This window comes from Pseudophryne corroboree, chromosome 10, assembly GCF_028390025.1.
Source record: "Pseudophryne corroboree isolate aPseCor3 chromosome 10, aPseCor3.hap2, whole genome shotgun sequence".
NCBI lineage: Eukaryota > Metazoa > Chordata > Amphibia > Anura > Myobatrachidae > Pseudophryne > Pseudophryne corroboree.
In genome coordinates this window covers 204,422,075-204,436,733 of record NC_086453.1, presented here as the reverse complement: position 1 = coordinate 204,436,733, position 14,659 = coordinate 204,422,075, and the positions used below count along the sequence as shown (strand labels likewise).

The 14,659-nt window shown below is 41.3% G+C and overlaps 1 protein-coding gene across 1 annotated transcript in view; it reads right to left on the bottom strand.

The window, feature by feature from the left end:
- The window catches only part of C1QTNF12 (C1q and TNF related 12), a 198,462-nt gene that overhangs the window by 48,917 nt on the left and 134,886 nt on the right, over nucleotides 1-14,659 (bottom strand). The window contains exon 2 of the mRNA XM_063943040.1: nucleotides 532-648. Coding sequence (XP_063799110.1) covers nucleotides 532-648 — 117 coding nt within the window. The remainder of the gene's footprint in view (nucleotides 1-531; nucleotides 649-14,659) is intronic.

The window sequence follows — 14,659 nt, the reverse complement described above, 5'->3', positions numbered from 1 at the left end:
ACAATATTTGATATCCCATTAGAATTGGAGTGACAGGTTAGTCATCAGAAAAAAGCTCTCCCAAATGGATATTGGGCCTAATTCAGAGTTGATCGCAGCAGCAAATTTGTTAGCAGTTGGGTAAAGCCATGTGCACTGCAGGGGTGGGGGGGGGGGGCAGATAAAACATGTGCAGAGAGAGTTAGATTTGGGTGGGGTGTGATCAAACGGAAATCTAAATTGCAGTGTAAAAATAAAGCAGCCAGTATTTACTCTGCACAGAAACAAAATAACCCACCCAAATCTAACTCTCTCTGCACATGTTACATGGTTTTGCCCAACTGCTAAAAAATTTGCTGCTGCGATCAATTCTGAATTACCCCCATTATGTAGAGCAATATCCAATCTGAGTAAGGACAATGAATACAGTCAATAATATGAATAAATATAACATCATCCAAAGAAATGTCCCTTATGATTATAATATTGTAGTTTCTACCAATTACTGTAGGAGTGCCTCGTGGAGTGCCTTAGCAGTGACAAGATACTTACTGAGTTAGATTTAGATTTACATCTCTTTTTAATGCATGCCCCAACATCGATTCGATCTCTGAAAATAACCCACGTCGATGCAGGATCTGGTTTTTCAGGGCTTGGAGACTCATGGTTCTACATTGCAAAAGTCATAAAAACACAAAAACAACAATTACAGGATCGCACTTCTAGCATTTACATTTTACTGTCAGCACTCCAATGCAAATATCACATCATATAAAGTGTGGTGACACCAAACACTTTCTCACTCAGTAATAGACAAATAAACTAATAACCTACAGGGGCAGAGTTTATTGCAGTGGCATATGGTGGCTCCCTCCTCCTCCTCCTCCCCTGCCCAGGATATGCCAGCAGCTGATCAGCTGCACCAAGGAGCCTGACTGCCCGAGCCAGCGGGGAGAGAGTAAGTATCATTTATTCTTTCTATCTCTCTGGCTGTCTGTCTATCTATCTATCTATCTATCTATCGATCGCAATGTGTAAAAAGGGGACTCTGCCTGCCGCAATGTGTAAAAAAGGGGACGCTATCTGCCATAATGTGTAAAAAAGGGGAAGCTGTCTGCCGTAATGTGTAAAAAGGGGACGCTGTCTGCCGTAATGTGTAAAAAGGGGATGCTGTTTGCCGTAATGTGTAAAAAGGGGACGCTGTCTGCCGTAATGTGTAAAAAGGGGATGCTGTTTGCCGTAATGTGTAAAAAAGGGGACGCTGTCTGTCGTAATGTGTAAAAAGGAGGCGCTATCCGCCGTAACGTGTAAAAAGGGGACTCTGTCCGCCGTAATGTGTAAAAAGGGGACGCTGTCAGCCGTAATGTGTAAAAAGGGGACTCTGTTCGCCGTAATGTGTAAAAACTAAAAAGGGGACGCTGTCTGCCGTAATGTGTAAAAAGGGGATGCCGTCTGCCATAATGTGTAAAAAGGGGACGCCGTCTGCCATAATGTGTAAAAAGGGGACGCTGTCTGCCGTAATGTGTAAAAAGGAGGCGCTATCCGCCGTAACGTGTAAAAAGGGGACTCTGTCCGCCGTAATGTGTAAAAAGGGACGCTGTCCGCCATAATGTGTAAAAAAGGGGACGCTGTCTGCCGTAATGTGTAAAAAGGGGACGCTGTCCGCCGTAATGTTTAAAAAGGTGACTCTGTCCGCCGTAATGTGTAAAAAGGGACTCTGTTTGCCGTCATGTGCAAAAAGGGGATGCTGTCTGCCGTAATGTGTAAAAAGGGGACTCTGCCGTAATGTGTAAAAAGGGGACACTGTCTGCCGTAAGGTGTAAAAGGTGCACTCTGTCTGCAGTAATGTGTAAAAAGGGGACGCTGTCTGCCGTAATGTGTAAAAGATGAACCCTGTCTGCCGTAATGTGTAAAAAGGGGACGCTGTCTGCTGTAATGTGTGTAAAGGTGGACTCTGCCTGTCGTAATATGTAAAAGGGGACGCTGTCTGCCGTAACATGTAAAAAGTGGACTCGGTCTGCGGTAATGTGTAAAAAGGGGGCGCTGTCTGCCGTAATGTGTATAAGATAGACTCTGCCTGTCGTAATATGTAAAAAGGGGATGCTGTCTGCTGTAATGTGTAAAAGATGAACTCTGTCTGCCGTATTGTGTAAAAAGGGGGCTCTACCTGGTGTAGTGGCGCTATTGTGCTGAGTAATTTGAATTGGTATTATTTTGTGGCCACACCCCTTCCCTATGAAGCCATGCCCCAATATATTTGACGCCCGCCTACGGCGCGCACTGCCTCTGTTTTGCATGAGGGGGGGTGGTGGGGGCGCCGATGACGTTTCTTGCACACAGCGCTAAAATGTCTAGTTACGGCACTGATGGCACAGAATGTTTTATTTATGTTTTTGTAATCAACTTGAGCAGGGATGGACTGGGTCTAAAATTTGGCCCCAGCGTTGTTTCAGTACACAAGCCTGTGAAAAAGGGGTCAGAAAATGCCACATTTAATTAAACGTGGCATTAACATTTAAGAACACAATGATAGGGACAAGTCCATTCCATAGATTCTCAATGCTTTTTGCATGTTAGCAGGTGAAAAGTGACTGAACATAAAATGTGAGTGAGCACTTACTGTAGAACCTTATATGTTAGTTACTATGCCTTGACTTCCAGCTGTTGTTACTGCAGATTGTTCTGTCTGTGGCTCATTTACTATTAAAGACTGAAATTTTGATAAAGACGGGTGATTTAAGACAATTAAGGATATATTTTATTACAATAACTGTATCTCATCTGTTTGTCACTTTTATTTTAAGTGGTATAATATTTAGCACAAAAAAGTTGACGATTTATATTTCTTATTTGCCCTTTATAAATAGAGGCACTGGAAATACTATAAAACTGCTCACAAACAATGTTTCTCATATTTCATGTGATCTTACCATTATTGCTCCTCTAACGTTAAGTTAAATCTTAATTTAACAGGTCTTCTGGGTGGCCAGTGCTAGTGTAGCAAAGAATTGTAATGTAGGAGTCTATTTACTAAACATTGGATAGAGATAAAGTGGACAGAGATAAAGTACCATCCAATCAGTGTCTAACTGCCATGTCACTGCCATGAGTTAGTTGTCTGGTACTTTATCTACATCCACTTTATTTCCATCCAGGGCTTAGTAAACAGACCCTTTAGTAATCTCTTTTTTACATACGCATAATATATCATGTCTTTATGAATATCATTTGTGTGGTGTATGTATGCGAATCATTAATTTTGAACACTGTGAATTTTTTAAATTGACTTTGTTGAAAACTCACTCTCTGTACGATTCATGAAGCGTTAAGGATCACTTAACTAAGATAATACCATCCGTGTTCATGACCTATATACCAGAATTGATATGATATTTTAGGTCAACCTCTTTACTCCAATATATTTGTATATTTTCGTTTACTGGGTCTGATCATGCCCTAATTACTTTTGAAATTACCAGTTTCTTTAATCCTAAACCAACCTTCACCTGGCAACTTAAAGAATCACTTCTGCAAGACCTAAGTCGAACCATGTTGGTACAAGAGAGCTTTTGACTGATCTGGTTACAGTGCTGCGGGAGTGGACGTATGTTTTTTTTTTCCTGAACGGCATCCAAACAGCCGTGTATTGCTTTTCAGGTATATCCCCAAATCATCTTATGTCCTAAGCTGCTACCTGTTAACTTGTTTCAGTTCATTTTTTTTAGATTGTTATAGTATTTTTTATTTAAAAGAAATAAAACTCATAAAGCAAGTTTTTTCCTCTGACTTTTTGGTATACCTGGGTATGGAGATGGCTATTCCCTCCCATCTAAATAAGGATACATAAAGTGACAGATAAAGAAACCGCTATAGATTGAAATTACACCATGTGATGTGAGTACGGTACGTCCCTGTGCGGGATAACTGCTTTCGTGGAGATGATTGTTTTCTCTGTTTTTGGCACATACTGTATGATGTCGGTGATGAAGATACCGTCCTTTATAGGAGTTATCCACATCAATACAGTGTGAGTTTGGTACGCTATGTTTCTGGCGCTATTCTACTTTTGGCACATGTGATGTCGGTGATAAAGATACCTTTATGAGAGATATCCACATTAATATAGCGTGAGTCTGGTATGCTATCTTTTTGGTATCTTTTTGGTCTCCACATCTAGCTAGATCCATATCCCACACTGGTGGAATTCAAAGTGTGTGACATACTACACCATATTCTGTTTTTTTTTGTTTCTTTGGAGGGATTCTTACCCAAGGAGTGGTCTGCTGAATCATCCAAAAGGAAAAAGAACAGGAGAGGACGATCATTTCTTCAATTCGAGGACTTTATTTATCTGAAGGTCACATTTGGTGAAGTAGTGTTATTGAAACAGGACTGAGCGCCAAGCTGTACACCTTTTTGTATTTGTTCTTTATATATTGAGATTTGGTGATCCGATTTGTGTATGGGGCTGCATAAGTCTTGGTTGCGCCTTGGGACTGTTTATTTTCTATTTTCTAAAATTCAAATTGCCTATCTTTTAGTATTTCTCGATTAACTAAGACCGCTATATTGATAGTATATATTGGGTCATTTTTAGAGGTTAGATCATCCAATTTGGCATACAAACATAAACTTGAACATACTAAGCAGATAAAAAACTTGTTCGTGCAGCTTCAAAAACTTAAACTCCTACATAAAGCCATTAATTTCCAGCAAATACTCTTCCAATTAGAGATAGCAAGGTGCGAACTGTACGTCTTTCTGTTGGCATGAACTGAGAGGGCTCTGAATTGGCTGAACCACAAATTTTGTCAAGGACAACAAAGCTGATCGACTCCTAGCTACTAAACTGTAATCTAGGATCACCCAATGTAATTTCTATATGATACCTCTAAGATCTCTATGTTTGCTGATGATGTTTTTTTCACCCTAACCACCACTCATGTCTTACTTCCAAATGTATACAAAATTCTAAACTCCTATTCCACTATTTCAGGTTACAAAATAAACGATTCAAAGTCTAAGGCACTCTTGTTGCATATTCCTGAACCTGATAAATGTCTCATCTCATAAATACAATTTTAGCTAACAGACAAAAAAAAGGGTGTGGTATGCAAGGTTGACCACACTTAGGTCGCCAGTGTCTTGGTCGACCACTATTGGTCGACAGTACGTAGGTTGACATGGTTTCTAGGTCAACAGGGACTCTAGGTCGACATGTACTAGGTCGACATGACAGAAGGTCGACATGAGTTTTCTCACTTTTTTTGGTCTAGTTTTCTCCGTACAGTTACCGGGAACCCCAATTAGTGCACTGTGTCCCCTTGCATGGCTCGCGAGCTTCGGTCAAGGTGCCTCGCTCCACTACAGGTGCACTCGGCACAGGTTACCGTTCCCATTTGTAGTCCACGTGGATCGTAAAGTATGAAAAAGTTCAAAAAATGAACAAAAAAAGTGAAAAACTAATGTCGCCCTTTTGTCATGTCGACCTAGAGTCCCTGTCGACCTATAAACCATGTCGACCTACTTACTGTCAACCAACAGTGGTTGACCTAGACATTGTTGACCTAAGTGTGGTGACTTAGAGACCCGATACCAAAAAAAAAAAATACTTAGGCAGTTTATCTTACCACATTCTACTCTTATATCAAGAGGAGGAGAGTTTTCACACAGATCAGATCCTTGAATGTTTTTGCTAGAATTTATAGAAGAATGATATCAAAATACCAACATGAATTTGTATCTATCCTTTCATAGGGGTTTTCTGAATATAATTAAGATGTTGGTGGTGCTCCCTAGAGTCAAAATACAATACATCTGAACATACAGTATGACGAGAAAAGAAGACTCTTTTTCTTGGGGTACTTCATTACAATAAAATAAAGTTTTTAAAGATATACATTAGAAATCTTTTAGAACAAAGTCAGTCTTTTACAGGGTTATATGTAGCCCAACAAACAACACACAAACAATCACGTGATGAAAAATATACAGATTAATTTATCTTTCTTGAAAGTGTATATACACAGCATGGTCTCGCAGGAAGCCCCTATTTACATCACTCCAGGGTGGGCATGCCCAGCATTCCAGGAGACTTTGGGGCAGATTTATTAAGGCTTGTGAAGTGATAAAGTGGAAGGTGATAAAGTACCAGCCAATCAGCTCCTAACTGCCATGTCACAGGCCGGGTTTGAAAAATGACAGGAGCCGATTGGCTGGTGCTTTATCACTTTCCACTTTATCACTTTACCAGGCTTAATAAATCTGCCCCTCTGTCTGTACTGCCGGCTTCTCCTCAGTGACAAGACCCCTGCACTACTCTGTAATGTAACATTTTGGGGTCACCCTCTGCAAAGGTGAAAAAAAGGGTGCGGACCGCACCCTCCAAGTGATGCCTCTGCTGGGGACTGAAACTAATAAGCTTATTTTACCTATTCTTAATTACTCCTTTTATCAATTTATCCATTGTAATTTCCTGATTTTCCATTGGTTCTTTCCTTGGTACTGATTTCCCCTTGACAAGTGTTCTGTTATCTTCCTATCCCCCCTCACTTTCCCTTCCTCCCTATTTCTACATTTTACATTTGAAAACAAAATTTCTTAACATTACATGTTTCCAATGTATTGTTCCTCTTTGTGTTCTTTTTATCTACTACCGTACTGATCATATCCCAACGAAAATTTATTTTTCTGTCTGTACCTGCTGTCATTCTAAAATAAAATGTTTAGAAGTTACTGTAATGCACAACTATCAAGCAAGTTCTTATCGATTTGGTCAGTTCAGGTATAAAAAATGAACGCAAATTTTGAAGGAAAGAAAAGAGTTTTCAATTACAAAGTAAATTACTGTAAAATGCGGGCACCTTAGAGTGAACTTAAAATACTGCTTATTTTATTTTTCCTTCTGCATGGTTTAATTAATGGGCTCTGATTCCACCTGACCTCAACACAGAAAACAACAGGTACCTGTCTGCGATGCCTTTTCTGTATCCTGTCACACTTCAAGCCCGCCAAGGAGCAAAGCTTATGTCTGAGAAGGAATGAGGTGTCCATGGCAGCTATTAATATAATAAGTATTGGACTAATATCTGGTAATGAAAACATCCAAAGAGAGGAAATACTTGGCAAGTGGTATGACGGACAGTAATATATCCCAATTCTATGGAATCGGATGAGTGAATTCATATTTAAACTCTAGCCTTTAGCGCAGTTCAGTAAACTGTCCAAATCACTTAACTCATATTGAGTACTGCAAGTTCTGATTCCTACCACATGCATGTATGTATGTATGTATGGTGAATACCAAGTTTTTGTATTTGAAGTTCAGAATCATAAACTTAATGCAGAAATCTGCTTTGAAAATGTAAGGGAACTTTATCAATGATCCCCATGTGTCCAGCTTAGAGCAAATAAAGAAGAAAGAATTTGATAAGTTCAATAACACCAATGACTTTGTGTTAGTAGTTTATGAATGTGCATATTCGCAGCGTAAATGCACTCACTTTGTAAGCAAATGCATCCAGTTTAAAAGGGAAACACATTCATTTGCATGTCTGCTATGATGAAAAAGACATTGAAAAAACATTAGTGGATTGGGAGCTTTCCTTAATGAGTGTAGATTAGGTGTATGAGCGCTCTCAGTTTTGCACTTACATGCCCCACTCTTTTTCTTACCCCCTCTTTCCCTGCCTCCCTTAATCCTGACCTCCTCTCACTTGCAACTTGCTCTCCCCACTTCTCTCCCCCACCTTCCCTCTGTCACACTTTGGAAAATAACTACTGTACATCTGCATGCTGGAGAGCTACAGTATAAAATGTATTTACCAGGAGAAGGTGTGCTACAAACAAATGGCTACGGCTCTCCAGGACACAGATGTACCCATCAATAATTTTTCTACCCAGAATTTTTACCTGTAGCGACTATGCCCCCCTCTTCTCCGGCCTGCCTTTAGGGAGATTGACAGACTCTTTTTGGAGCAATTTGGAAATTGCGGGGGCAAATGTGATTATAACGAATGAAAGAAAGGAACATAAAGCTGGTGGGGGGGCTGGAAGATATAAGGATGTTATTTGGAAAAAGAAGAGAATACACATTAGAGCTGTCACACACATACACATTGCATACATATCTCAACACCCAATGAGAAAAAGGAAGACAGCACTTTCACAACTCACTTCAAAGAACCATATATCAAAGCACTGATAAACGCGATGAATAAAACAATGTCACTGTGCATACTAAATGAAATGACAAAAGTAGAAATGCAAAGCACATCACAGCCAAGTCAGAAATCGTAGCCCAACTCTGCCAGACCATTTTTACAGAGCCTGTATATTGTATGGCTATTACAGTGGATGCCAATCACACCCACAACAGAAAATAGCAGATCACATGCCTTTCCAGAGCTAGGAAATAATAGGCCATCAAGTGCACATGAAAAATCTTGTCACTTGGTTGTTACACAAGCCCTAGTTGGCGTGGAGTCTACCAATCTGGCAACTCTTTTATATATGGCACCATCATTAAAATAACACATTTCATGCCTCTAGGAACCAAGGTGCCAACTCTTAATTATGAACAATTTACTGAAAATCCCACCCTATAAGGGCAAAGCTTCTTGCACCCACAGTGTCTTTCCCAATACCATTCATGCCCAACAATGCCATTCACGCCCAACATTTTGGCATAGAGAGTCATAAATGAGACGTCTGGCACACTGTAGAGCCACGTCCCTCAGCTGTTAATGAGTGCAGTTTAATACAGAAGATTTTGCATCTCTTCTAGTTGATAACTGTTTATGTATTAATTTAAATCCCCAAATATGTGTTTGTCCCTACTCCAACCCAAAGCCCCCCACATGCTCCTTTTCTATTCCTATAGTCACAGGATTAGATCTCAGTATTAGGGCTGGGAGAGGTTAATGGCTGAGCAGCAGCTAGTCCCTGCAGAAGTGTGCTTTCCCCATTAGTGAAATGAAGGTGTGGTATGTGCCAGCCACACTTCAAACAGGATGTAATAAAACACAGCAATGAGAATAATAGCCATTGGGCAAGACCACTGTGCTTGTAAAAACGTCGATTTTATTTCTAATAATAAAAAAATGAACAATGATTTGTTCTGGTGAGGCAAGAAAGAACAGCAAGGCCAAGATTCAGCTTGTGCAATATGCGTAATAAACAGTCTTTGTCTTTGCAGCACCTTTTAGACTTGGGAAGTTTTTTCCCCATTATATACCTACAATGGGGTTTGGTGCAAAGGTGAATGCTGTAAAATGCACAACAGTGTTCTGTACATGCCCAGAAATGAGGGTGCACGAATATGTGCATATGTCCTTGTTGCATGTAACAGACACTTGCAGACACGATGATGGTCGCCATTACTGTCTCGCCACTACTGATTGGCTGTTTGCACATTCGTCTGTGAAGCTGATACAGTAAGTATTTTTGGTTGCTTGTGAATATATTTATTATTCTCTGTGTTTTAGAAATAACCTTTTCTAAAGGTGTGCCTGTATTAGAGAAGTTTTTTTAAGCATTATGGAGACAAAAGGTTAGAACTAAAGGGCCCCATGCACTACAACGATTTCATGTGATTTCGACCATTCGGGCCGATATATCTTATGAAAAGTGTCAAATTGTTTGTGTTTTACATGCAATGCGCGGTCCCGTGAGCATCGGAACGGAGCCCCTAGGTCGTTGGTGCTGCACTAATGATATATCAGAATTGGATGGAATCGGATGGAGAAGGTGTGTTTTTTGTGCATGTGATACATCACAGGGAAGCGATGTATCACAGGGAAGTTTGACTGGCATTCTCAGGACACTCCCAGACCCCCTAGCCCTCTAATTCAGCCCATCAGATATATAATATGGTACAATTGTATGCCATACGATCTATCACATGCGATTTATAGCGGCTTCATCAATCGCATGCGATATATCTTATGCAAAAATTAGAGATGAGCGGGTTCGGTTCCTCGGAATCCGAACCCGCCCGAACTTCAGTTTTTTTTACACGGGTCCGAGCGACTCGGATCTTCCCGCCTTGCTCGGTTAACCCGAGCGCGCCCGAACGTCATCATCACGCTGTCGGATTCTCGCGAGGCTCGGATTCTATCGCGAGACTCGGATTCTATATAAGGAGCCGCGCGTCGCCGCCATTTTTCACACGTGCATTGAGATTCATAGGGAGAGGACGTGGCTGGCATCCTCTCCGTTTATAGAGATTCGAGAAGAGAGTGAGACAGAGAGAGACACAGTAGTAATTTTGGGGAGCATTAGGAGGAGTACTACTACTACTAGTACTTGCTGAAGTGATAGAGAGAGATAGTGTGACTGTATTATCTGACTTGTGGGGGAGACACTGACAGTGGGGAGCAGTTAGAGTCTGAGAGCAGGACTCAGGACTCAGGAGTACATATAACGTACAGTGCACACTTTTGCTGCCAGAGTGCCAGCCACACTGCCATTGTTTGTGACCACACTGACCACCAGTATAATATATATTGTGATTGTCTGCTTAGGACTCAGGAGTACTACTTGCAAGTTGCTGATAGTGTGACCAGTGACCTGACCACCAGTTTAATAATCACCACCAGTTTATGAGTTTAATATATATATATATATATATATATATATATATATATATAATTGTATATAATATATATATAATATTGTATACCACCTAGCACCTACCCGTGTTTTTTTCTTTTTTTCTTTCTTCTTTATACATACTACAATAGTAGCTTACTGTAGCAGTCTGCGGTGCTGCTGAGCTGACAGTGTCCAGCAGGTCCGTCATCAGTCATTACATAATAAATATATAATATATACCTGTCCGGCTGCAGTACTAGTGATATTATATATACATATATATTGATTTCATCTCATTATCATCCAGTCTATATTAGCAGCAGACACAGTACGTTAGTCCACGGCTGTAGCTACCTCTGTGTCGGCACTCAGCAGTCCATCCATAATTGTATACCACCTACCCGTGGTTGTTTTTTTTTTCTTTCTTCTTTATACATACTACTATAGTAGCTTACTGTAGCAGTCTGCGGTGCTGCTGAGCTGACAGTGTCCAGCAGGTCCGTCATCAGTCATTACATAATAAATATATAATATATACCTGTCCGGCTGCAGTACTAGTGATATTATATATACATATATATTGATTTCATCTCATTATCATCCAGTCTATATTAGCAGCAGACACAGTACGTTAGTCCACGGCTGTAGCTACCTCTGTGTCGGCACTCGGCAGTCCATCCATAATTGTATACCACCTACCCGTGGTTGTTTTTTTTTTTCTTTCTTCTTTATACATACTACTATAGTAGCTTACTGTAGCAGTCTGCGGTGCTGCTGAGCTGACAGTGTCCAGCAGGTCCGTCATCAGTCATTACATAATAAATATATAATATATACCTGTCCGGCTGCAGTACTAGTGATATTATATATTCATATATATTGATTTCATCTCATTATCATCCAGTCTATATTATCAGCAGACACAGTACGTTAGTCCACGGCTGTAGCTACCTATGTGTCGGCACTCGGCAGTCCATCCATAATTGTATACCACCTACCCGTGGTTGTTTTTTTTTTCTTTCTTCTTTATACATACTACTATAGTAGCTTACTGTAGCAGTCTGCGGTGCTGCTGAGCTGACAGTGTCCAGCAGGTCCGTCATCAGTCATTACATAATAAATATATAATATATACCTGTCCGGCTGCAGTACTAGTGATATTATATATACATATATATTGATTTCATCTCATTATCATCCAGTCTATATTATCAGCAGACACAGTACGTTAGTCCACGGCTGTAGCTACCTATGTGTCGGCACTCGGCAGTCCATCCATAATTGTATACCACCTACCCGTGGTTGTTTTTTTTTTCTTTCTTCTTTATACATACTACTATAGTAGCTTACTGTAGCAGTCTGCGGTGCTGCTGAGCTGACAGTGTCCAGCAGGTCCGTCATCAGTCATTATATAATAAATATATAATATATACCTGTCCGGCTGCAGTACTAGTGATATTATATATACATATATATTGATTTCATCTCATTATCATCCAGTCTATATTAGCAGCAGACACAGTGCGTTAGTCCACGGCTGTAGCTACCTCTGTGTCGGCACTCGGCAGTCCATCCATAATTGTATACCACCTACCCGTGGTTGTTTTTTTTTTCTTTCTTCTTTATACATACTACTATAGTAGCTTACTGTAGCAGTCTGCGGTGCTGCTGAGCTGACAGTGTCCAGCAGGTCCGTCATCAGTCATTACATAATAAATATATAATATATACCTGTCCGGCTGCAGTACTAGTGATATTATATATACATATATATTGATTTCATCTCATTATCATCCAGTCTATATTAGCAGCAGACACAGTACGTTAGTCCACGGCTGTAGCTACCTCTGTGTCGGCACTCGGCAGTCCATCCATAATTGTATACCACCTACCCGTGGTTGTTTTTTTTTTCTTTCTTCTTTATACATACTACTATAGTAGCTTACTGTAGCAGTCTGCGGTGCTGCTGAGCTGACAGTGTCCAGCAGGTCCGTCATCAGTCATTACATAATAAATATATAATATATACCTGTCCGGCTGCAGTACTAGTGATATTATATATACATATATATTGATTTCATCTCATTATCATCCAGTCTATATTAGCAGCAGACACAGTACGTTAGTCCACGGCTGTAGCTACCTCTGTGTCGGCACTCGGCAGTCCATCCATAATTGTATACCACCTACCCGTGGTTGTTGTTTTTTTCTTTCTTCTTTATACATACTACTATAGTAGCTTACTGTAGCAGTGTGCGGTGCTGCTGAGCTGACAGTGTCCAGCAGGTCCGTCATCAGTCATTACATAATAAATATATAATATATACCTGTCCGGCTGCAGTACTAGTGATATTATATATACATATATATTGATTTCATCTCATTATCATCCAGTCTATATTAGCAGCAGACACAGTACGGTAGTCCACGGCTGTAGCTACCTCTGTGTCGGCACTCGGCAGTCCATCCATAAGTATACTAGTATCCATCCATCTCCATTGTTTACCTGAGGTGCCTTTTAGTTGTGCCTATTAAAATATGGAGAACAAAAATGTTGAGGTTCCAAAATTAGGGAAAGATCAAGATCCACTTCCACCTCGTGCTGAAGCTGCTGCCACTAGTCATGGCCGAGACGATGAAATACCAGCAACGTCGTCTGCCAAGGCCGATGCCCAATGTCATAGTACAGAGCATGTCAAATCCAAAACACCAAATATCAGTAAAAAAAGGACTCCAAAACCTAAAATAAAATTGTCGGAGGAGAAGCGTAAACTTGCCAATATGCCATTTACCACACGGAGTGGCAAGGAACGGCTGAGGCCCTGGCCTATGTTCATGGTTAGTGGTTCAGCTTCACATGAGGATGGAAGCACTCAGCCTCTCGCTAGAAAAATGAAAAGACTCAAGCTGGCAAAAGCACCGTAAAGAACTGTGCGTTCTTCGAAATCCCAAATCCACAAGGAGAGTCCAATTGTGTCGGTTGCGATGCCTGACCTTCCCAACACTGGACGTGAAGAGCATGCGCCTTCCACCATTTGCACGCCCCCTGCAAGTGCTGGAAGGAGCACCCGCAGTCCAGTTCCTGATAGTCAGATTGAAGATGTCAGTGTTGAAGTACACCAGGATGAGGAGGATATGGGTGTTGCTGGTGCTGGGGAGGAAATTGACCAGGAGGATTCTGATGGTGAGGTGGTTTGTTTAAGTCAGGCACCCGGGGAGACACCTGTTGTCCGTGGGAGGAATATGGCCATTGACAAGCCTGGTGAAAATACCAAAAAAATCAGCTCTTCAGTGTGGAAGTATTTCAACAGAAATGCGGACAACAGGTGTCAAGCCGTGTGTTGCCTTTGTCAAGCTGTAATAAGTAGGGGTAAGGACGTTAACCACCTCGGAACATCCTCCCTTATACGTCACCTGCAGCGCATTCATAATAAGTCAGTGACAAGTTCAAAAACTTTGGGTGACAGCGGAAGCAGTCCACTGACCAGTAAATCCCTTCCTCTTGTAACCAAGCTCACGCAAACCACCCCACCAACTCCCTCAGTGTCAATTTCCTCCTTACCCAGGAATGCCAATAGTCCTGCAGGCCATGTCACTGGCAATTCTGACGAGTCCTCTCCTGCCTGGGATTCCTCCGATGCATCCTTGAGTGTAATGCCTACTGCTGCTGGCGCTGCTGTTGTTGCTGCTGCTAGTCGATCGTCATCCCAGAGGGGAAGTCGTAAGCCCACTTGTACTACTTCCAGTAAGCAATTGACTGTCCAACAGTCCTTTGCGAGGAAGATGAAATATCACAGCAGTCATCCTGCTGCAAAGCGGATAACTGAGGCCTTGACAACTATGTTGGTGTTAGACGTGCGTCCAGTATCCGCCGTTAGTTCACAGGGAACTAGACAATTTCTTGAGGTAGTGTGCCCCCGTTACCAAATACCATCTAGGTTCCACTTCTCTAGGCAGGCGATACCGAGAATGTACACGGACGTCAGAAAAAGACTCACCAGTGTCCTAAAAAATGCAGTTGTACCCAATGTCCACTTAACCACGGACATGTGGACAAGTGGAGCAGGGCAGGGTCAGGACTATATAA